Genomic DNA, 25,659 nt, shown 5'->3' on the forward strand with positions numbered 1-25,659 from the left:
CAGTGCCCAAGGCCAGGCTGGATGGGGCTGGGGGCAGCCTGGGCTGGTGGGAGGGGTCCCTGCCCATGGCAGGGGGTTGGGACTGGGAGGGCTTTAGGCCCCTTCCAACCCAAACCATTCTATGATTCTGTGATTTTTGGTTCACAGAATGGTGACCCTTGTTTTCAGGAACCAGGTTTTACCCTTGACCATTTTCTATTGTGGAATGATCTGTGGATCACATCATGGTAAAGAGCCTGTAAATTCTAAGAATGATCCGAGCTCTGTGTTTCAGACCCCGTGTTCTTTTGTGGTTGCTCAGCCTCCCGCGGCAGCCACGGCTGGTTGCACCAGCAGGAGTCCGCGCAGGGCGCCGGCGGTCTGAGCCGCAGAGCTGCGCTGGGCACGCGTGGGCTGCACCCAAATGGAGCTGCTGCGCTTCGTTCAACCTGGCGATTGCCCCAGTGCTGTAAATGTGCAGGAGGTCTTCTATTTGTCAGTAGCAAATAAAGTTAGTTAGAGCAGATTTTAAAATGTGATAATTGGTAGGTTTGTAGGGAAAACATTCTTGGCTTATATTAAGCTTTGAAATAGCACCTGTAAGATCCCAAGACATGAATTGCTACCGTGTTGCTTTTCTTTCTTTTTTTTTTTTTTTTTGTGTGTGTGTGATCAGTGAAATGGGTCAGAAGCCCTGCTGAAAGCCTACATTTATTTAATTCCTCACTGACAGTGAAAGAACTATCAAATGTATGGAGTCAGCATAATGGAGAGGAAATGTAAAAGGAAGGAAGTTTGTGAATGAGAAGAAGCATGTCAGCTCTTTAGCTCATTTAGAGGCTGTAGGTATCTGATGTCTCATTTGACCTGAGAGTAAAGATTTGCACGTGGTAAGATTGGCATATCTTCCTGGGCATCTCAGGAAGTACCTTCTGTGTTTGGACACATTGTCTTGAATCTAAGTAACAGCTAAAAAGTTTTCCACCAAACTGTCCTTCAAACAAAAGCACTCTTACCATTTTGTTTCCCTAAATGTTAAGTTCTGTACACTTTTATTATAAATGTAGGGTGTGTTGCAAGGGAAAAGAATCTCATTTCTGTGAGGCTGCCTGTGATTAAAGCCTGGTTAGCAGCGATTCTGTTCCAGTGAGCTGCAGTTCAGGCTTCTTCCGCTGTGTGCAGAAAGCTCAAGGGCATTTCCCGTTCTCACTGGTCTGTAACAAAACTCTGAACTTTGCTGGAAATGGGCAAAAGGTTTATACGTTCTCCTTTTATCCATTTTGTTTCCTACATGCTGAGAGTTTCTCATGCCCATATGCATTTATGCATGTTGAAATTACTTTGCTTTTCATTAGAGAAAGGTAGTACATTTTTTGTCTTTTTTTGTTTGATTTTGCTCAGACTTGGCACAAGGTAGTTGGCACTCCAAGTAGAGGCTTTGTGCAGCGTTTAAAACTGCACGATACAATTAGGTTGTTAAATCGGTAAGAGTCCTTTGTCTGGTCTGACTGTTAACAGTCCGCCCTCCTTTTGGATTTGGATTGGCTTCTGTAAGTACTTTGCTTTCGTAACCTCATGAGGTTTATCTGTAACTCCAGGGAGAAGTCAGCCACTGGGAGCTGTGTGTACTGTACCTTATTTTTAACCATCTCAACTAGCAAAGGGATAAAGCCTTAAAATAAGTCAAATAATAGGCTTTATCAAGTGTATGTGATCCAAGATGAGAACATAGTTTTGTTCTGGGTATGAAACTTCAATGCCTGAAAGTTTTCATTACTCAGTAAATAGGATTTCATTAAAGATCTTTAATTCACATGTATATGATAAACATATTCTTTCCCATCTTAGAGACTATTATCCACCAAGGCCTGAATGGGCAGAGAAAACTAGTATTTAGTTTCTTACAGAACCGAATTGCTAGCGAGGTGATTTCTCAGCGGTGTCATTCAGCGTCACCTCTTCCTCTGGCTGGCTTGACACAACAGCTGAAGCCACAACAGAGGTGAAAGATGAGGATGGCTGGTGCATGTCGCCAAGGATTTTTGTACTGTATCAAATGCTGCTTCAGCTGTGCATGCAAATCAGGTTTTTCTCAGCTGCAGAAACTAAATCTTTCCCTTTAAAATTAGCATTGTATGAAGGTCATGTCATGATATTATAAATGGTCGAATGTGCTCTAATATCTTACTCTCTTAAATGCATGTCGTATGTTGCATGTGATATATCTGAACAAATAGTAAGTAGCTGAGGTCAAATTCGAGCATAGTTACATTGAGAAACTCCACAGATATTATAAAGCTTCTCCTATTCGTAAGAGTATGCATAGGAGAAACAAGACAAAGCCTGTAGTAGTAGGTAGACCTTTGCAGATTTAGATCTTTTTGAAGCATATATGATATTGTGTGATGTTTTACGTTGACACTCAAAGAAGAGCAACTGACAATAAAGACAAACCTCTAAAAAAATTAAAAATTGTGGTGGTAAATTTAAGAACTCTTCCTGCCACAAGCCTCAAAATATTCCTGTAGTCTTCTTTTAATATTACTTTGTCCATTTTTTGTTTAGTTTAAAGTATGGAATATGGTCACCGCTAAAAAAATATGCGTTGTGCGATGATTAACACGGCTTAGCAGAGAATGGCATTCTCTATCTTTCCCTGAGATAGAAGGTAACTTTTGTAGCCTTTATTCAAGTTCCGTTGATGCTGTCAGGCTCCTTTGCTACTTTCCAGCTGCTAATTAAGGAAAAAATACATCTTTGCCTTTAGCAGATCCGCTTCATTAGGCATTAAGTGGGTACTGGGAAAGGGGCTTGCTTTGTGTTGGTTTGGTTTTCACCCTTCTGTAGCAGATACTTATGTCTGCTAGCCAACATGCTGCAACTGTTTGACTTAGACAAAGGTGATATGTGAGGTATTTAACCTTCCTTCTTCTCCCTGGAAGCTGAAGATAATCTCAAGTAAGCTCTTTTCAAAAGTGTATTTTTAGTTCTTAAATCTGTTATAGAGGTTGTTCCATTAAATGAAGAAGTAGGGTAAATTTTTGTTTGGCTCTCTTTTCATCTTGCTTGTGTGCATCTCTGCTACAGAAGAAAAGCGTGCATTAATTCCTACATTCTGTTCAGAAAGGAGAAAATCATATCTGATCGTTCTTCCCCTGTTCTGTGCTACAGCTAGTAGCATATAAGATTGTGGGTCAAAATGTCTTCTAAAAAAAATAAAAAATAAACACCTTTTATGGGCTTATCTAATGAGTGTCAGTAGCATCCAAGTGAGCAGATGTTACGGATTTTCTGTAACTTTAAATGCAGGACTTGGACCGGAAAGCGACTGAAGGTTTGCAGGGCACATCGTGGTATTTGTCTGGGGATCTGGCCGCTCTGTCAGTGGTCCTCAGACTGTGCTTTCACTGAAGCTGGGTGCTGCTGGCAGCCTGTTCCACAGAGCGTGACAGCATCACGCAGTCGGGTTACTCGTGTTCACTTCTGAGAACATGCAAATTTTGTCTGGATTTTTCGTGCAATGATATATAACTTCAGTAAGATGAATTACCTGGGACATTACTTTGATGTATATTCAAAGTTTTCATTTGTTTCTAACAGAAACAGCTGAATTGTTGAGAGTGTGTTCTACGTAAAACAAGTTGGTCAATATTTCTTTCCTGGATCAAAGCTTTTGTCAATGCCTGTGAACACTGCTGTCTGTCGTAATGGCTTTGAACTTTTGGCAGTGTATATTCGAAGGTAGATTGGTTTGTTAATGTTATTGCATTTATTGAATTTGGGGATTTGTGTAAGTTCTTACTATAATTGGCTTTTGTTTACTAGAGCAGTACAGAACAGAAATGGAAGTAAGGACTGGATTGTAATCAGTTCCAAATTGTGCTAATAACATACTTCTGCTCAAATGTTCTCACCCCATTGGGGAATATTGGAAGGAAGGGGGGAGGTATTAAAAAAGCTAGCTTGTATGAACTACATATGGCTAGTTCTGCATTTTAAGAAGTTACATTAAGAACTTCTTGTAGAGAATAATTTGAATTAATACAATGCATACGTCAGAGCTTTAATTTAATACACCTCCTAGTTTATAGTAGAAGGCACCACAGGTACTGAAATGTAACCTAGCTTTGAAGCAGCGGGGTGCACCCTTCTGTCAAATGAATGCTTATGTTCAGATTAACTTGCATACGGGGAGTCATAGGTTTAGTTAGTGTGTTTGTGGTTTACAATTTCACATTCAAATTAGGACTTTGTTGCACTTGTAAAGAAAGAGTTATAAGCAAGTTATTAACTTTGGTGGAGATTTGTTCCTATGTGGAATGCCTTGGTTTGACCTAAACATTTTTTTAGGATGTGTTTTTCAGGCTTCATGTTGGAAATGTCTGGCCATACCAGCTGCTCTAGCAGCTGCTGTGGAGCTTCTGTCTGTTACTCAGTTAGTTCCACGGCGGCTTCTGGTCTGCGTTCTTTGAGCTAGGTAGAGAATTTGGATACATGTCAAGGGGGGATCTATAATTAGGAGTTATGGTTGGAGTTTGACTTCTCTGACCTCCAAATTTTCAGAAGATATAGTTGGTGTAAAACAGATGCGTAGCACTTCTTGCTTCCTGGGCATTCGGGCCTACTTATATGGGATGAGTATTTCTGAATGGGGTAGAAGTTTTACTGGGAATCATATTTATGAAATGAGGTTTTCATGTAAATAGCTTCACTCTTCTTGTTTTGCTTTTAAATGTATCTCATAAATTATCATTTGAGTCCCTAGGTATCTAGACACTTTAGTTGTAGTTAACTTGTTAATGTTTCTGGGACAAAAACAAACAAACAAACAAACAAAAAAAGGAAATCAGCTGCTGAACTGTTCCCTCAGTAGATATGTTTTAAAGTGTTTTAAAGGGAGCCAGGTTTATCCCCATTTTCCTGAAGATGGGAACTAGTGACATCAATTCAGGAAAGAACAGGAAAGTTAGAGAAAGGATAAATTTGAAGAATTTCATGAACTACTACTCAGGCAAATGCTTCACGATTGTAACAAATAAATGTGTAAATACTTCATTAAGTCCAGCCTGAATTCAGGTTATGCAGGCTGCCTGGAGTTTTGACTGCCATTTCAGGCCCCAGACTGTACAACAGTTGTGCTTTAAAAACCTTCTGTTTCCTTGAGAACAGAGCATGTGCGGTGCCATGGCAAGGCTGAGTGGTAGTTTTATCAGCTAGAATGTAAGTTGGCAGTGAATTTCATGCTCATGTTCATACTTGTACATACCTTCCACCATTCAGATGAATTTCATGTGTACCTCTGAATTTGTGTTAATTCCTCTAAGGATATAAAATACTATGGAAAAATCTTTAAGATGTAACAGCACAAACATATTATGCTGTCACACTTCTTGTTATTTCCAAAACAATGTTTTTACAGGATGAATGTAGTGGGGATTGGTTCTCATGAATGTACCATCCAGTTGTTAGAGCCTGTTTTCAATTTCATGTCTTTATATTGCACTGTTGAAAGTCCATTCTGAACGAGTGATGAAAATTACTAGCGATTTCAGAGAGCATTTATTGGTAAAAGCATTTCTCAAATATTTACTCAGAGGGTTTTTTGGTTCTATTTTAACATACCGCATGCAGTTTGGGTTTGGCATTTATATTATTTAGAAGCATGCTGAATGGCTTTTGGTTCCAAACAAAATCTACAGTCTACAGCGTACTGGCTCCAGCATTTGGAAGATTTCTGTAGGCATATGTTCTCATTGTCTTTGTATTCTAGTGCTGCAAATGTGCTGGGATGCTTCACTGTGCAAACTGTGAGGTTTCTGGGTGAATGGGAATACCCAGTGATCCCTTGCTTCTGATGGTACTGATGTTACCCTCTGACAGGTAAACGCTTGTGTCTATGGGTGCAAACTTGTGGCTTCTCTGATCATTTGGCCGTTATTCTCAGTGGGACTAGGTAATTGATGCTCATGGAAAAGCTTGGGGTTTGGTCTTTACTGAAATTTAGGTCTTCATCATTCTTTCCAGTTTCAGTTTAAAGTTCAAATGTTGAAACTCTTCTTAACAATGTCCTTGTTGTGCTGATATTTGCTTTTACTCAGATAACACTTGATAAGGCTTGAAGGAAAAGGAAGGTATGGTTATAAAAATGAAAAATAGATCGCAAATAATGTAGTAAATATTCAAATGTCCTGAAAACGATGTTGTTTTAAAATATGGCGGTGTTTTTAGTGTAGTGGTCAATTAATTACAGCCTTTGTGATCAGAAGGAACAACTTCTGATCTGAACGTATAAAATGAGACACAGGGACAAAAAGACCTGCCAGATTCATGCAGCTGAAATGCCCAGAGAGGAGTGGTTTGGTTTGGTCCTGGCTAACCACGCAATGATGTTTGGCAGTAGACAGAGGGAAGAAGGAAGACAGAGCTTTTTCTTATTGGGCAATTCTTGAGGCAAACTCGTCACCTAAATAGTGGGAAGTAACTGTAAAACAACTGCCAACAGAGCAGACCTCAGCTTAGTTAGCAACAGCCTCTACTTTACATTTGGTCATTTGGATCTATTGTTTGTTACTTTAGTCCAAAGATATAGCTACATTCTGTGTTACTCAGCTTTCACATCTAGGCACATCGCTTTGAAAAGCAGCTTTGTGGCAGCCACTGCCTGCACGTTGGTATTGCTCTGATTCAGAGAGAGCAGCGAGCTGTGAGCATGGCGCTGATCGAGCTCAGCGCACATCACGGGTGAACGCGGAGCTCGCTGCGCTGCAGGGGACCCCGAGCTCACTGCCCTGCTGATGAAGAGAACAGATCTTGTGTGTGTGCACATATCTCACCTCAGTTGATGCATTTTAATTCAAAATTGTTTGTGGTGTGTTGCCCAGCTCTTGCAGGAAGTCTAAAGCCACACAGATGCAAAAGAGAAGAGAATGCCTCAATCCATCTATCTTTGGTACTTAATACTGGTTTATATTAGTTAGAAAAAGTAAAGTTAATCATTTTTTTTTTTGCCAGTAGGTGTACATATCCACTGGGATATGTCAAAAATCCTGTACTCGGTCTCTTTCAATTTTTCTCTCAGCTTTTCATATTCCAGTTGTTCCTTGATTCGGTTTGTTTTTTAATAGTAGTACATACTGAGGTCTATGCAGGCAGAAGCTGCCCGTGACAATTTCTGATTAAAAGAACCTGCTTCAGACAGTACTGGTCACTCTTTCAGAAAAAATGATTTAGATGTTCAAGGAAGCAAAGTTTCTATGACTGTGTTTTAAAGTTTTGTTCATGCAAGTTCCAGTTATTAGTACTAATTATTTTTAAATATTTAATTTCCATTTTCACCATTTAGATGCTCCATTCTCTGTTTCTCTGTAAAATACTGGCAAGCAACCTTCCTCTTTTTCTAGCTTGTCAAATAACGAATCTCTGTTTTCTGCTGAGGCGGGATGGTGACACTGCAGTTGAAGTTTTAAAAATGGCAGGTTAATGACAACTGCTCTGCCTTCTCCTGAATTGAATACTTGCTGCATCACTGTTCTCCCTAGTAGTTCGCTGTTGTAAATTGCAGGGGGGATGAACCAAATTTGTCTGTAAGTTTCTCTGAGTACTGAAATTATCGGTAATTTTACTGGACATGTATGGATACTGGCAGATGCCTCAAATCAGAGACCTTTATTAAGAAGTTCTTATTAATTCTACTAGAGACTGGGTCAGTGTTGTTATGTTGTTGTCCGTTTTTGCAGTGCACGTAAGGTATTCAATTTCTCATCCACCCAGCTTCAGCTTTTCTTAAATTAACAGACAAGGAAGACTTCATGGGAAAGAGCCCTCAATACCTAGTACCAGTTCTGCATTCTCGTTTGCTTTAAAGGGCTGCTGTGCTGCTGTGCAGGAGGCTGCATGTTGTAAAAGATAATTACTTCCCTGCTTCAAAGGTCAGACATGTGATGGCAGGGAATAGGCCTGTGAGCAAAACGAGATCAAGCAGTACAACTCATTCATGGCTCGTATTTCTGCCTAGAAAAAGTATGAAAGAAAACTAAAAACAGAGAAGAAACCCCTAGCTTTAATCAGAACCTTGGGTAGACCCACTTCCAATTTTTTTCCTGATCAGGGCAGTACTATTTCTGTCGAGAAAAGGCTAAGTGATCCGTTGAGGGTATCATTATGAAGATGTCAATGTGAGATTGTAATCAATGTGGCAGGGTTATTATTAAATAGGTCACAGTTTAGGGGAGGGGAAGGCAAAAAAGTCACAGATCCTAAGAAGGGGGAAATGGTGATAATTCCTGACTTCCTATTTGTTTAGACTGGATTAGAAAACAAATTCACCGTGTGTGTATGAAAAGTTCTTATAAATAGGATTTTAATCAGGAACCTGGTATGTAGAAAATAGTGTGGCCTCCTAGTTCAGCAGAAGAAGCGAGGAATATGTTTTAGCATTTAAAGGGAGATTGTGAAGCATTTTTAGAATAGTATAAATTTAAGAAATGGCTACTTTAGAGAGAAAAAGTTGTTTGTTTTTAATGGATGGTTACACAGTTTCAATGTCACTAGCAAAACTCTGGATAATTTATCATTTTTAAGTTGAAAGCCAGCTGTGTCATTGAGCAAAAGGGATTTTGTTTCCTGTCAGCTTCCTTTTTGGAAAAAGTGATGTGTGTAGACTGAAAATATTTCCAGCTTGGGTAAAGTATGTTTGAAAATACCTTTTGGATAGAGTTATATTTTGATGGGCAAAGAAAGAGAAACTTCAGTTCTACATGTTTATAGAAATGTTTTGAGAAATTGAAGGGTCTTTTTTCTCCTGCACTTTGAAAAGTACACAGCGTGCAGGCGAGGAGAGCTCTGACAGTGTTAACCTTGATCTCTCCTGGCACTGCAGTCCGGTGCAGAGTGCTCTTTCAGAAGTCGCTCCGTACTTTGAACTGCTGAAGGGACTGCTGTGGTATGTGTCTGTAGCAAGGATCATAGCACTTCATTTCCGAGAGACAACAGAAGGGCTTTATTTTTTATGTTTGTATGTATGTGAATGAAAGCAGTATGTGAAACAGAAGGTACTGTGGGAGCATGTGGAATTGTGTATGCCTTTAGAGTTTTGATGTACCTGTTCCTAAAACAAAAGGTAGAGGAAGTACTGCAAGCACTGATGTTTATGCATGTGTGAAGGAGTGTTTGCTAAGTCTTTGAGTGATTAAGAAGAAAAAAATCAAAATTTTTCTATCAATGCTCTCTGTACACAGGATGAGGCACATAGCAAGAATTTATGCTAAATGGGGAAAAGAGCTACTGCGGAAGGGAGCGGGTACACTATTGCAATGTGAAAATGTCCTGTTGCAAATATCAAACAAAAAGAAATTACCATTAAAATGTCATCAGTGCTTCAAGATAAAGCTTGACTAGGATTCAGTTTTAAAATGTTTCCTATTGTGTGCAGCCCTTTAATATGAAGGTTTGATATTTTTTTTCTTTATTTTATACCATAGCAGTAGCAGCATTAATGTGAAAACAAAGTATTTAATTTGCCAGATAGCTCCTATTGTGTATTCCCTACCTGGAACTATTTTACTTTCATTAGCCAGAAACACCATCCCTTGGGATGCTTTCCTATAAAGCATGCCGAAAGTATCCCAAGGGAGCAATCTCTCACTAGCAGATAAATAAATGAGATTTTTCTTGTAGTTATTTTTTCCAGACTTTAGGTTTGAGAAACATAGTAGCTCACAAGATCCATTAAATCCCAAATCTCCTTTGAGTAAAGTGAAAGTAGTCCTTTTGTGTCAAACTGTAGTACAGTGGTGAGAAAGTATTGCTTTTATTTGTCAAAGCAAGGAAAGAGATACAAATAAGCATCTGTTATTTTCAAGTAGAATAACTTGGAAACGATCATAACAAAGTCTTCTAAGAAATGAAGTGTTTTCATTTACTTTATACAGCAGTTGTTAAGTGAGTTACTTAGCATGTATCAAGTTAAATAATGCTTGAAATCTCCATTCTCCGGCTGAACTAACCTTCTAAAGGTGACCTCTGGGGAAAAAAATAAAAAGAAAAGAGACTTGCTTAAATTTCAGTGAAAACTGTGGTATTCGATGTCATTATCTACATTACCCTGTAATAAGTAGTCCATGTGAATCTGAATAACGTGCTGGATGGCAGCATCAAAAGCAAAACTGTGCTATTTGTTTACAGAGGATTTTGGTATACAGTACTCACCTGAGGATTTTCCTGTCTTTTCCTTGTCTGTCCAGTGTTGAGGGTGAAGCTCCAAGCAGTGAAACTGGCACGTCTTTGGACAGCCCATCAGCTTACCACCAAGGACCGATAACACACAGCTCAGCTATAAGCCCAGACCATTACGATCATTCTGCTTACGGGCTGTATTCCGTCTCTCCTGGACAACAGAGATCTCGGAGGCCGAAACTTCAGCACTCGACATCCATACTACGAAAACAAGCAGAGGAAGAAGCTATTAAAAGGTCAAGATCACTTTCTGAGAGCTATGAACTCTCTTCAGACCTACAGGATAAGCAGGTATTTGAGCTTTTTTTTCTTTTTTTTAACCTCATTTATGACAATGGCAACATGTTTGTCAGCTGGGAAAAAGCTTTTTTCAGCATCATTTCAGTTAGAATACTGAAAATACTGTTTTTTCCTTACAACCAACTTAGTTGAAAGTGAGCGTTTCTGAACTTTTAAACTCTTTCCATGTCTTACCCCCTGAAAGAACACCAACAATTACGTTCATACTGTTAACAGTAAAAACTATCAGGAACTGTGATTCATGCTTGAGACTAGTACTGTTTATAAGAAAGTAATAATGCAAAATGGTTTTCTAAGAAAATCAGTCATTTTTAAATCTGGATATCTTTGTTGCTCCTGAAGGAAAGGAAGAGCCTACAACTGCTGCTATTTCCTCATGTCTGTGGGATGAATTCAGGGTCTTAATTAGTTTCTAGCCAACCACATAGTCCCATATGCCTTACAAAGAACTAGATGCAGGCTATGTAAATGTTCAAAGCCTTTGTCCCTAACAAGGCATTTCTGCAATACATTAATGTCAGTCAGCCTCAGCCATTCCTTTTAAGCTTTATTCTGAATGTAGTCCTATTTGAAAGATGTTTATTGCCATGTATTTTCCATATTCAACATTTGATTTCCACATCTAACAATTGAAATCAATGCTGTAATACCTTACTACCGTAAGGAAGCACTGGATTTTACTGATCTATGAACAATAGCCAAGGCACCAATGCATATGTTTGTTTTTTGTTAGAGTTCTCTTGTCACACAGTATTTTATGTGCTGTGAATCATCGGGGTATAGTGCATAGTCCCTCCAACTTGTATGTTAAGATGGACAATGTGAAAGCAGGCAAAATTCTGCAGATTCTGCAGGAAGCAAACTAGTCCCGATTTTCGACCACTCATTCATAGTTAGTGAAATTTATAGGGGCTAATTTTCATTTGCAATCTGTTTGTTCTAAAATTTCAGGTTGGAGAGGCGTATAATGTTGTCCAGAGAGGCCTGGAAGATCAAAGCTCAAGCTCTGACTTAAAGTTGAAGCCAGTATTAGGGATAGCAAATAGGACTTTAGGTTAGCCTTTATGCTCACCTAATTCTGTATCAAACTGGGCACATACCAAGTTCCTAAATCTTGATCTAGCTTATGCCAGCTCTGGTATTAAATTTGATCTCCTTGTGAGATCTAAAATGTTACTTTCTTTTCTACCCTTGGCAGTTTTATGCTAGATGTTGCCTGAGAGATTAATACAGAGCGTTAGGCTTACTAAAGAGGTGTCCTGTACTGCAGATATTCCACAGAGGCTAATTCTATGTGTCCTTTTATGCCAGTATGACAGAGAATGAGGACTGCAGATGTTGTTTTGTATTTGTCCAGGGACTTCCACAGAATGAAAAAGTGACAATGATACATAAAGAAAGCTTGCTACCTAAGAGTTGCTTACTGCTCTTGAAAAAGCTCTCGATGAAATCTCAGAAGATACTTAAGCTATTTAGGAAAATGTCCAAGGCTTTACCTAAAAGCAACGTGCACTAAATGTGCATTAGAATTTATTAGAAATATCAATCACTGCTCTGGTAAATCATGTAGGCAAGTTCCAAAACACTTGCAATTAAAATTCCCACCAACTCTCCCCTAATTCATGATAGTCAATGATGATGTCATTTTCTGTGTAAACCTGAATGACAATAACCTGCTTACAAGAATAATGTCCAGATAATTCATTTTTATTTTTTTATTAATTTTCATCATTAGTTTTGTGATTAGTCCAGCAAAATAATATTTTTACATTTATTTAAACACACTTGACCTAATGTATTCTATGGATAGAACTGGTAGCAAATGTGTGTTGGGAGTGGCAGGGTTGTGACAGAAGTTCTTAGTCATTTTTTTTTCACCTTCAGAATTTCTTACAAATAACCTCATAGCCTCTTAGACACGTGCAACAGGTAATATAACTTCCCTCTGGGGTGAAAGGCTAAATATATTTTAAAGACACATTAGAGATAAATTTTCAGAGATGTTCAGAATCCTAGCTCAGAGATCAGTCCCAGCTTTCTGAGTTCAGTTAAAAGAAGGTAGTTGGATGTAGTCAGAAGAGCAGTTCCTCGGTAGAAATCCTGATGTGTGCCCATCGGGGCAGTTGCCCTCCTCAGTTATGCCAATAATCGTGTGTTATAATTTTTGCACCTAGAACAACAACAAAATATCAATGATTTGCATTTAAAAAACCTAGCCAAAAAGAAGATAATCTTTAACGTGGCAGGGGAGTGGGAACTGCTGAACCTGTCAATAGCACTGGAAGAAATACTTTTCCAGGAGTTCCTGAATGGTAGACAATGGACTAGAAAATATTTTTAATAGCATTTAGTTCCTCCCACAGAAGGAGGATAATGCCGCGCTGCACATCAATATCTGAACTTAACAACTAATTGGAGAGATCTCTGAAGCATGTGGCAGGGAGGGGGTTTGTGTGCGCAAGCATGTAGATGAGTAATTAAAGAATTATGTCTAATGATAGAAGGGTATCTGGATTTGTGAGAGAGGAAAAAGGACTTTTGAATCATTGGATGAATATGTAAAAATTGCCTGGACCTGCACAAAAGCACTGTTAGAAAACTGATGTTTGTATGGGTGGTACTAAACATATTGCTTTGTCACAGATGTTTTGTGTTTGCGAATAATATGGATCCAGCAAAGACTAATCAGGGGAACAGTAATTAAGTATTGGGAAAAAATGTAATTAAAGCTAGTTATTAATCTTATTCAATGTTTTTTTTTAAATGAGTGATGCTTTTCATAGTGTGGAAGGAAAGGTTTGAAAATTTGTAATGAGTATTCCAAAAGCATTGCATGTCATTTTCAGGTTAAATTGATAGCATTTATAATGTATTTATTTTGCATATTTACTCTGTTAATTGGAAACACTGGCAACTCTGAGTGTAATTACAAGAATGAAAATAGATTTGAATTTGTCTTTAGAAAGTCTGAAAAATATGTTCGTGGTTTGAGGAAGACTGCAGATGTGGATATTTTCTCAGAGCAACTTCTCTGGATGTGTCTGGCCTCAGAGGCTCAGTTTTGCTTTGATATCAGGCCTGAGTGAAACTGCTACCTGTTTTTTTTTTTTTTTTTTTTTTTTTTCCATGTAGAACATGATACATGCCTGGAACAGTGATAGCCGCTTTTAGAATTTGCTCCCAAAATATAACAATTGGCAGCATACCCATATTTCACTTTCAGAACAGCTCTCCCTATGAAGAACGAACGACTGCATTACACTGCATCCGTGTGCTATCTTGTCTGCTTTGACATGGGCATGCTGATGCTAACATGTGAAAACCAACACTTAAACACACAGACGTGTTGCTAGCACCTTAGTTTTAAATGACAGAGTTCACAAAGCTATATATTTTTGGGGGGACTCCGCAAATGTCTGGTTCATTATTTGTGCAGTGGTTAGTCTGGAGCTTTGAGCTTTTGCTTTCAAAACCAGTATGCACTATGAAAAATTCCTGAAAATTAAAGTTCAATATATATATTTATTATACTTTAAAGGCATTGACCTTGTTGTAACATGCATCAAGTTAAAAGTAAATGTGTTCACCCTTTCACAGGTGGAAATGCTAGAACGGAAATATGGAGGCCGTCTCATAACTAGACATGCTGCTCGCACCATACAAACAGCTTTTCGCCAGTATCAGATGAACAAAAATTTTGAGCGTCTTAGAAGTTCTATGTCTGAAAATCGTATGTCAAGACGCATCGTACTGTCCAATATGAGAATGCAGTTTTCCTTTGAAGGACCTGAGAAAGTCCACAGCTCTTACTTTGAAGGAAAACAAGTTTCTGTTACAAATGATGGGTCAAAGCTGGGATCTCTGGTACAATCTGAATGCGGTGACCTTGGAGAGTCAGCTACCATGAAGTCTCCAGCAACATCTACTGATTTCGCTGATGCAATAACAGAACTGGAGGATGCTTTTTCCAGGCAAGTGAAATCCCTCGCAGAGTCCATTGATGATGCGCTGAACTGCCGTAGTCTACATTCTGATGAAGTCCAGACTCCAGATCAAGTCAGAAGTCGTGAACTGGAAAGGGATAGCTGTGCTCAGACTAAACCAGCAATCCACAATGTGGATCACAGGAAGCTTGATGAGATGACAGCTTCATATAGTGATGTTACGTTGTATATCGACGAGGAGGAGTTATCTCCACCCCTGCCCCTTTCCCAGTCAGTTGACAGACCATCTAGCACAGAATCTGATTTGAGGCTCCGCTCAGTGAACTCTTCTCAAGAGTACTGGTCCATGACCCACAAGGACGATAAGATAGACACTGATACGAGCTGCAGGAGCACCCCTTCCCTGGAATGTCAGGAGCAGAGGATGAGAATGGATCACCTACCATTACTAACTATAGAGCCGCCCAGCGACAGCTCAGTGGACTTGAGCGACCGCTCAGAGAGGGGTTCATTAAAGAGACAAAACGCGTATGACCGAGGAATCACTAGTCAGCAAGGAAGCCCAAAACATATCCCTCACAATATTCCTGCCAAGATTATATCCCGAGAGGAACAGGAGGCAAGACACCGGCCAAGGCCTATCGATAGTCATTTAGCTATTAATGGCACAGCAAACAGGCAAAGCAAATCAGAGTCTGATTATTCTGATGGAGACAATGACAGCATCAACAGCACATCCAACTCCAATGATACAATAAATTGCAGCTCGGAATCTTCTTCTAGAGACAGTCTAAGGGAGCAAACCTTGAGCAAACAAACATACCACAAAGAAACTCGTAACAGCTGGGATTCCCCTGCCTTCAGTAATGATATTATCAGGAAACGCCATTATAGGATTGGTCTAAACCTTTTTAACAAGTAAGTACAACATTTCCTCTTCTTCTCTTTGTGTTTGATAGAAACATGGACACTGAACAAGAAATATTTTACTTGCATCATGTAAGTAAGACGGTAGTCTGGTACTGGCTTTTCAGTGGAAAAAATAACCCCAGTGTTTTCATAGAGGCTTTTAAAGAAGTAATACACTTATATATATATATATGTATGCACATCTTCATAGTTGAACAGCTTTAGGGGGAAATAAATAAATATATAAATATGGTAGTAAATTGTTAAAGAAGACAAATCAGTTTTCTTTCTTGGGGAAAAATACGATTGTTTACTTCTGATGCATTTTTTGTGTTTGTGGGTATAACAAATACAACATTTTCTCCTGCCCTAATCGTTTAGGTATTGTAAAACTTATCACATGGGCATTAAAAATGACAAGCAGTGGAGGATGAACTTCCTGTTTACCTCAGGCAAGGCCTGAAACCTGTTCAATGGATTTCATCAAAACTTTGATACTAAAAAACATTTTGCTGAATATTTTTACACTGAGTAGATATTTGAAGTACCACATTGTCACAAAATATTTATTTCCACCTTTGACTGCTAATTTTCCCATGTATGGAGTTGTTTAAAGCTCCTATAGAATAGCTTATAAATTTATGTTTTATTTAAATACTTTCTTCCTTGGATACTGCCAGGTGTCTGTAGCAAACTGAATATTATGATGGAGGGTAACAGAAAATATACTACTTAATCTCTGCATTCACATGACTGGAGTTACACAGATCTTATTAGAACTATTGGAATGTGAAGATAAGCGCAGCTATGTGGATGGCATGAGAAATCTTTAGATTTTCTTCACTGCTTGGTTGATACCTAGTGTGCCAACTTCCTTGCCCTAAATGGGTACAATAAACTTAAACCTATTCTGGTACTAGTGCTTAAAAAGCTCCTTAGAGCTCTTAGATGAAAGATGCTAAGTGCCAGTTGTTCTTATTTTTCTTTACAATTTTGTTGGCAGCTCACATTACTGTTTTCAGAAGTTTGTTTTTTAAAAAATTCTCTGCAGAGTACTCCGGGATCTCTCTATGAAAATACCGTGGCTTCTGAAGAGCTAGGAGGTATTTGGTGTGCTGCCGTAGACCTTGCTTCATGGTTTCCTACAGCTTGAATGAGTTCAGCCCTCGCTTTTGGCCAGCAGTGCTGTGATTTGTTGTTTGGATTAATAGATCAGTGGTTCATCCTATAATAATGTGTTGTAACACTGAGATATTTAAAGTTTTTTGATGCCATCACCTGAGGCTGTGCGTTACAATACTAAGTATGGATCAGTCAGGTTTGGCTGTGAAAGCTTTCAGGCTTGTTTTAACTATTTGTAAAAACTTAATAGGCCTCCACAAGAGCTTTTAACCAACTGGAAGAAGTCAGAGGAACTTCGCAGTTTTTAAAGCTTTTGAAGTAGACCGGGCAGGCTCCTTTAGAAGGTTTGAAAGCATTAACATCCTTGGCAGCAGGTGGAATGGGGAGGAAGGTGCTGGAACCGTCTGGCTGACATTTAAAAGACTTGGTGTTTGCTCATTTTTTACATAGTAATTAAACCTTCAGCAGTCAATGATCAGTGAACTTCAAGCTCGATAATACAGTCCTTTGAGTCAGTTGCAGGAGGGTGTAAGAAAAAAGGGTGAATGGAAAAAGTGCTCAAGCACCATGTGGAGATGAATGAGAGCATTGGAAATTGTCAGATGTCACATGTCATATCAGTAGGAGGCTGAAAGTGAAAAATAAACATCAAGAATAGAAAAGAATAGAGACTGTTCTTTGAAACACATCTAAGTGATCTTGCGGCATGGACCTGAAAGAGAGTAGATAAAAAATGTTATATATATTGGCTGGTTGTGAGGTGACGTGCAGTTTGTTAGAAGTGAGTTCTAAAACAGAGCACTGTGCAGAATTCCAGGCAGCATGTCACTGCCTGATCATTGGCTGCATGCTTGTTTCACTCCTCTGCCACATTTTTATCTCCAGGATTGATATAGAAGTGAAGAGTCTAATGACCTTCTGGTGAGTCACTCTGATTCTATTGATAGCTCAGACAATCCCCAAATATCCCGTGTACCTTGGTTTTGATTATGGCTCTTCTTCAAGTCCACAGAGACTGTGACATTTCAGTAATAGCCTCAGTTCTGCTCTGCGCAATGTCAGGCATTAAACCATCACAGAACGTGATGGAGCATGAATCTGCAAGCTCTTCTCAAAAGGTAGCTGGGAAGCTTCCAGAGCTTTATTCTTGAAAAAGTTCAGGAGACTTGTAAGAGTGTATCAGTAAGACTGCAAATTGCATTTTTTGAGGTAACTGAAGGAACAGAGACTGGGTTGAGGCACTTGCCAGGGTTTACAGGTTATGATTTATTCGACACAAAGCGTACCTTTTCCTTTTAGGTATGTGCTGTACAGTTGCCATAGTTTCAACTAACTTCTGAGCATTAGGCATGTAACATTACCCATTGGTCTTAGCATATGAGGTATCTCACAGCATTTGGATGTCCAAACATTTTTTGAAAAGAAAGTCATGTTCTAGATTTCAGTTTCTTGGCAGTCTGCTGCTTCACAAACAGAGCAATGTGAAGGATGATTGCCCGACTTGCTGAGGGATGGGCCAGGAAGCGGGTCTGCACATCAGATGGGCTGCTCTGCAAACCCTTCCCAGGTTCTCTCCCACGACAGGGCAGAAGAAGAGGGGTGCCTACGCACATAGTCCTGTGTTGCAAACTGCTTGTGCTCCTGCCATGTGACCCGGTGCACTCCCGCCTGGTGTTGGGATGCTTTTTTAGTATGCTCTTCAGAGCTGGAATCAATGCCGCAGACCCATTTTAGATGTCTTTTGATCGTGTACTCATTCATGACACATTTACGATCATAAAGCCAGGGAGAAGTGTGGGTCTTGGCAGTGAGCTCCCGGGAGGACGTGCACTCCACCCAGGCGGAAGGACAGCGCACAGAATTGAAAGAAGTGGCTGTGAAGCTACGTCTTACGAGGCTTTTTTTCCAAATCCACCAGAGGAAGTTTTAGGGATGTCTTTTACAAGTTTGTGTTAATTTCATTGCATCTTTGAAATTTTTCTTGCAAATTAAGATCCCAAACATTAATTGACAAATAATCATGTAATTTCTTTTCGGTACATGGTCGGCTGAAATGCAGAGAATTTAAAAACTTAAAGAAGTGCCTGAATTGTAGTGGAGTAAATACTTCTGCTTTGTTCAGGAGGGGTGTTGAAAGAATAGAGTTTTCAAAACCATGGAAAGTCACTATCCTCACAGCTGAAATTTCAACAGATGCTTTATTTTTCTGTCTCTCCTATTACAGTAATAATTTTCAGAAGCCAGAGAACAGTTTTCTTACCAGAGGCCTTTTATTAGAATAGCCAGTTAGGGGTGGAGTAAAAGTCGAGCACAACTGGTGGTCTAGTTCACTTTAATCAGCATTTTATGCAAAACTTGAGTAGCACAGAGGTCCTTGGAGAAAGGAGAACACGGCAGCAGAGAAAAAACCTTAGGTATTTGACAGCCACTTTTCTAGGAATTTTATCACTTGATCATGGAATTTGTTCCAAACTACAACTTGGCACTCAAGTTGCAGCCTTAGTGTTGATTAAAGAAACACACATTTTTAAGGATGTTTTGTGGTGTCCAGTATACTAGAATATATAGCATCCCTAAAACAGAATGATTTCTGCCAAATAACTTGCACCCAAGTAACAGCTTCTTTATGTGCTGGTAGTTTTGAATGGCGGTAGTGATGTGGCTCTGTCAATAGGGTGTCCGGTTGTGTGTTACCATTCATTGACTTCCTCAGGGAAGGATTGCAGGTGCGTGCCCAGAGTTCAAGGGCTCCCAGGGAAGCTTGGTGAGGCCAGCTGTGTTGAATTAGGCATTTTCTTCAGTGCAGTCTGAAAGGGATGTAGTCTGCAAGAAATGATGCTGGAAACCATCCCTCGCTTATAGGCAGAAGGAAAACACTACCTAGAAAGGTTTATTTTGCAGGCTCCAAACCCTGCCTATGCAAATCCAGACTTTTGAGACTAGTTTGCTTGTAAATAAGGCTTCAAGAGGGCTTTTGACTGCTGCTAAAAAAAAAAAAAAAAAAAAAAAAAGTAAAAAGGACTGTGACTTTATTCTCGTGTTTGTTTTGACTGCAGTCTGGAAATACCAGGCTTACCAGTTATTGCAGCCCAATCTGGTAGGATATTCACGTTCCATTCTGCTGCCAGTGCACTGATGGTTCTAACAGATTAAATAGGGCAGGATGGTTTAACCCCAGCAATCTGAAGAAACACCTCCTACACTTGGGTCAGCTTTGCCGACAGCAGCAGCAGATCGCAATTCTGTGCGGAGCTGTGCATGTGTAGGGAGAATATTGCCAGACTCCCTGCTCTTGTGCCACCATTTTGGTGGCAGTAACTCTGGCTCCTTGCCAGTTATCTGGCTGTACAGATAGAGGACTGTTCTCCCCATGTCCCCAGACCGTCACAGCTTACTGTTCTGAAGATTTTTCTGCAACTTCCTTCGTAACAGGCTATTACCAAGGTTCCCACTCCTCCAGAATTCTCTCAAAGGTGCTAGTGATGGAGCTAAAAAGTCGTGAGTTACTGCTTGTATCATGCAGTCATCTTTTGACCTCTAAACCTTGAAAGACCTACTGGCTTCATTTATTTCGTGGTGGTGATGATTTTATTTAACATTTAAAAATCATTAGGGACGTGATTTGGATATTAATTCCTGAAGCAGTCTCTTTTAAGCATGTCTAGATTCCTTGAAATATTAACTCAAGTATTTCTTTATTTTACTAAGTAGATACGAGAGGAATTTGCTAAGTACTGGAGGGATTATACCAAATACAAAATTGCAAATTACAGTTTGTAGAGAAATTCTTGTTGGAAATCTGAGGCGCTACAAATGTACTGCTTGTGAGAAGGCAGACTTGTCAGTGAGCTTTTCCATGGACTTTTAACTGTTCAACAAAGGTGTATCTATCATTTGTATGTGGATAGAGATTGATTCCTAAGTGCTGTTACATTCAGAAAGTACTGCAAACATTTTCTTTATTTGAAATCCATAAAAATTGTCCAGTTTTATTAAAAATAAAAAATAAAGTTACAGTTAGCCATTAGTTTAAATATTTATGTCTACTGATTTTTTGTTTCTGCATGTACATGGATCACATGCCTAATGAATTTCGCTTAAGATGCTGAACATACTTTGTGTATTTCTTAGGTCTTGTGGCATCCTTTCAGCATTCTAATGTCTGGTTTGAAATCATGTATTTTTAGACTGTACCCCTTAGAATGTTAAGTTGAAGGCTTACTGGAAGCTTTTCCGATGATCTTAGGCTTTGTAATGCAGATTGAGTAGGAGGAAGAAGGTGTAAATCAAATTGAGCTGGGTTTCTCTTTACCTTTGAACTGATCATTTTCTTTTGTCAACTGTGCTGTAATATCTCTGCAAATTTATTTTTCTGTGATTTTTTTGAAAGATTCAATAGGAATAGGAAGGGGGAAGCAGGAGACTTTTTAAGGATTTTGCAACAGAGCCATTTGCCATCCTTGTGTGTACGCTGAAAGGGACTTTACTGTTGCAACATCTGGAGTGCAGATTATTCATCCTCAGACAGTTCCAACAAAAATTAAAATCAAAGCACTCCATGTAGCTTGTCCTCTAATATGCTGAGGAGTTAGTAAGAGGAGAAGAATGTTCTTAGTATGACTTTCATTATTTCTAAAAACATTTAGCCCTAAGTGAGAACACCCAAAGAAAAAAAAGCCATGCATGTTTGGTTTTTTTTTTGTATGTGTGTTTTATCTTTTCTCCCTGAGGACCCATTTTTCCCCTCCTTTTTTCCACGATGTGTTCTTTGATTAGCATACATTGTCCTGCCCATAAAGAACAGCTGAAACGTATAACTGGAAGAATTCAACCAATAGTATCCTGAGCACTGGTTTCAAATATGGGCATAAGGATTCCCTTTATTGCCATTAAAAAGGAGGATAAACTTTACCAAATGTTGAAAACAAATCTAGCTTTTGAAAGGCTGCACTATGAGCAGCGGTAACTGTGTGCGAATGTCCCTGGAACAGTGAAAAGAGCCATTACCTCATCCCCTGCCACCAGCTCCGCCTGCCCTTAAATATTCTGGGCACACGTCTCGCTGCCGCTGCTGCGTGCCAGGAATCGGTAACCAGTTTGCTCCAACAATGCCTGGGTGGGTGCTCAGGATGTGGCCGTGCATTAGAAAATGACTCTGTGCGTGGGGGAGTTTGACTGGGTAGCAGCTCCCAGCCCTGCGTCTGATGTGACTCTGGATGCCAGAATTTTAATTCATTCTTGCCTGCCCAAATCTCAAGTGACCAGATTTTGAGAATGAAAAATGCGGCCAGCTGCTTTCACAGGCATACAGTTGGAATAGCGAGCTGGGGAGGCCACATATAGGAACCTTCAGAAAAAGAGTTAAGGAAAAGAGAAGGGGGCACCAGCTCCTAGCTCCCTTTTGACGATTCACAACAGTCTACTGATTGGGGGTTTGGTGGATCTGTAAATGAAGAATCTGAAAATCTTTGAACTGTATTTCTGCATTGCCAATGTAAAAGGTACCCCTTTTAAAGTAAGTGCGACTTAATGTTTCACATCTGCAATCAGCAGAATTGCAAAAATCGAAGCTGAAGTACTTCTGTTATGCGTAAATGGAGTGAGGGTGTGGAAAGAGAACTTAGGGCAGGGACACTAGAAACTGTTAAGACCGGGACTGCTCCTCAATTTTAAGGAGGTAGTCATCTTCATGTCTCATATCTTAATGCCTTATTTCACGGTTGCGTAAACACAAAAGCAATACTTAATCCTGGTAGATACTTCTGAGAGAACCAGCAGGTTTTTCATATGTCTTGCCTGAAAGTGGAGTGTGTTTTGTTCTGCGGGCTGCTGCATGCTCTTTTCCATGCTCTTTGAGAAATGCAGAGATGCAATGGGGTCAGAGAAGGTGAGAAAATCCTCACAGGGTGTTTTGGTTCATTTCTTTCACATTCTCTTTCTTGTGAGGAGAGAGAAGAAAGGAGGAAAAAAAAAAGAAAAACACCATGCAGGCTGCCCACTGCCAGAGAAGCAACAATGAGGCGCTGCAGAATCTGCTGTAATTTGATGACTCAGGGCTGTTTTTACCAGCCAGGACATGTCCAGCTACTGCACTGGAAGTGCTTATGGTTCTTAAGCTTAAGGCTGTCTTAACTCTGCTAACTGCTTTGCTCCCCAAGGCTGATGCCTCTCATACAGAAAAACCCTAATTCTGTAACAGTTTTACACTTTACTCCTTTCCCTTAATTAGAATGACTCAGCCGTACTCTGCTCGGATCCTTTAGCTGACTTTCAGACACCCTGTACTTGATACAGTTTTCTAATCAACTCTGATTCAGGTGTTACTTTTAAGGCAAGCCTAAACATTCAGTAAGAGTGATAATGTGTAATGTAGTTTCCTAGCACTTTGCTAGGTAATGGTCACGTAAAGAAACTGATCAGATGGAAAGTAACAGTAGTATTGTTTGGATAAGTTATTATGTGAAAACAGATGTCTACAGAATTTCCTGTCTTTCTTTTGCTCCCACATGAAATAAAACTGGTCACTGAGATCACTTCCTAGCAAATTCTTATGTTAGTGTCAGGAGTATAAATTAACTTTCACTGAGAGGACATTACTCCAGGTAATTCGGCGTAATTGCAAGTAAGCCTTCACATTTCTGGTGGAAGAGTTTTGGTTTGGTCTTGAATGAAACAGGTGAAGTGACTGAGAAGATTAATTTCATAATTGAGTGGGGAGAAAGCTCTGCTGGGGGAGAACCTGTAGGGCTTCTGTCCAAGCACTGTGAATAACTGCATCTCTGGTTCCATGGGATAAAGAGAAGCTGTGAGAAATGTGCAGTTTCTTTATTTATTTTCCTGACCCAGAGATTCTTTCTTGTAGTTACCAGAAGACTCAATTTACAGCTTATCCTTCTTTCTCTTTGTTGGACAGCTGTGTAACATAAGGAAGATACAGTCACTTTCTCTGATTTTCTTCCTTTCAGTCCCTTTCTTTCCTTGCTGCATAGTTGAGTGAACTCTTACAAGTTGTTTTGGCACTAATTTTGGTAGTATTTTAAGTATATTGTTTTCTTTCCCAGAAGGTTTAAAATAGGCATAGTGATTCTCCTAGCTCACTGTGGCAGCAATAGGATATTGAACAAACACAAAGAATGAAGTACAGCCATAGGAAGAAAATGTAGCTGCCGGCCAAACTAAGGAGAATGTTCAATCAGCTTGTTGTTACCACTGGAGCTATTTAAAAAGGAACTGACATCTTCAGTGTAACCAAGAAAAGTCTTAGGTTCTTGCTATTAAGAGAGTCACCCCTGGAATTTAGTGTTAAGCTAATGCTTAGTTTTGTGAGAATTGTAAATATTTCCAACATGGGATCTTTGGTATCAAAGGCAAGGAAGATTTTGTTTATTTATTTATTTATTTAAACCAAGGGCTGGCATCAGAGCTGCATTAAATTCTCCACCCCCAGCATGAAAAGATTTCTTTGGCAGCAGCATGTTTGTGATCTGTTTCTGTTAGCAGTGATGAGAGCCTCTAAGAAACATTTGTAGTGCTTGTTTGCGAGATTCTCTCTGTTTATATTTCTTTCAGGGTAGTGTGTGTGCGCATCAGCGCAGAGGAGACACTGCAATGAATCGATGAGCCTTCGGGCTTTTTTAATACAAGTGATTGTGCAGCCAGGTGGGGAGCTTGTCTGGATTTAAAAAAAAAAAGAAAGAAAAAAAAGAAAAACACAAGAAGAAAACCATCTCCTAGTTCAGTTTGTCAAGGGGTCTTAAGTTAGCAAGGGGAATGAGAGAAGAGATGAAGCAAACGCTGGCACAGCCACTGAAGGGCTCACCAAAGCACAGCCCTCAAGTTCGCGTTGTTGGTTTTGCAGTAAGTCTGGCTGTACCAGTACACCTGGTAGATAACAGTAAATGCTAAATGAGTGCTGATCTCTTCCTTACCACCTAATGTCTGGCTAAAAGTTTTCCTCTGTCAAATTCCCTTTTCAAATTCATCGCCGTGTTTTTGCAGAACTACTATTTCCTGCCATTTGAAAGATAACATTTGGGGTGTCTGGATAATACAAAGCCACACTTGCCAAGTACCACTAACTTTTGAAATCTGGTGTTGCTTTATGTCCAACAAGCAGCAGCAGCACGCACTGGTGTATTTCTGACTCTTTCTTTTTGTGGCTTAAACAGCAGCTTGCGTGGCTGTCCCTGCTCCTGCGCTACCCGCTGGGCTGTGTGAGCACCACTGTCTGACTCGGGAAGTCAGTCATCCGACGTTGTGACCCTTCCCACCCAGCAAGAGGAGCTGGTTCTGGCTGTGGCTTTCCTGGTTTCCTTACGTCTTTTCATGACCTGCTGTACACTAGCATTCCTCAAACTCTGGCATGTCTTGAGTGTCTCTGAAAACAGACTTCAAGCGGAGGAAATGTCAAACCAGTGACTGGGATGACATGGTTTTGACAGTCCATATTTAGTAATTTGTGGAGCTGTAGGGCTGGGTTTTATCACTGGCAATCCCAATGTTCTGCAATAGCTATTTGGTGATTTTCTTTGCAGATTAGTGATATTTGGGGCAAATTCTCACATGACATAAATCATTATAACAGCACGTATCCTAACATGGTCTGTTAGTGGTTCCTCAGGCCATGTAAAAGTGACTTGAGACAAATAATGACACATGCAGAATTACAGGTGTCTGGCTCACTTCTCTCCTTACAAATTTGCTTATGTCACTAAAAATGTTAGGAGTGCAGTGTTTTTATAAAAATACTGTGCTACTTACATATATGTGGATTTTACTCTAATGAAAAGAAACTTATTTTTCCCCTCTTGTACAGTTATAACTTGGATAAGTGACATTTCTCTCTTCAGTGTACCGTCTGGTACTATAACCCTGTCTAATCTTTTCTCCTCTTCTACCCCATATGACAAGAGTCCATTTTTTAAAAAGAGCTTTGTGCATCAGTTACATCAGCAAAGCTCCTAAACATACCGACCTTTTTTGGACTTTTCTAGGTTCAATTTGCATACCTGCTAAAGGGGAGAAAAAATGCAACATCTCCTCAGCTTCAGAAACTGTAAATGCTCTGCCAGCAAACTGCTGATCTAATGAGATTTATACACATCAGCAAGCTGTATGGACTTCCCCTGAATTGACGCTCTCACTACTGCATGTAGAACTTGCTGAGTAAACA

At 39.7% G+C, this 25,659-nt stretch overlaps 1 protein-coding gene across 13 annotated transcripts in view; it reads left to right on the forward strand.

The window, feature by feature from the left end:
* IQSEC1 (IQ motif and Sec7 domain ArfGEF 1) overlaps positions 1 to 25,659 on the forward strand; it is a 336,457-nt gene that overhangs the window by 273,446 nt on the left and 37,352 nt on the right. For all 13 annotated transcript variants that reach the window (XM_035337514.1, XM_035337515.1, XM_035337505.1 and 10 more), the window contains 2 exons: positions 10,221 to 10,503; positions 14,110 to 15,374. In XM_035337514.1, the coding sequence (XP_035193405.1) occupies positions 10,221 to 10,503; positions 14,110 to 15,374 (1,548 nt within the window). The remainder of the gene's footprint in view (positions 1 to 10,220; positions 10,504 to 14,109; positions 15,375 to 25,659) is intronic.

Source organism: Oxyura jamaicensis, chromosome 12, assembly GCF_011077185.1.
Source record: "Oxyura jamaicensis isolate SHBP4307 breed ruddy duck chromosome 12, BPBGC_Ojam_1.0, whole genome shotgun sequence".
NCBI lineage: Eukaryota > Metazoa > Chordata > Aves > Anseriformes > Anatidae > Oxyura > Oxyura jamaicensis.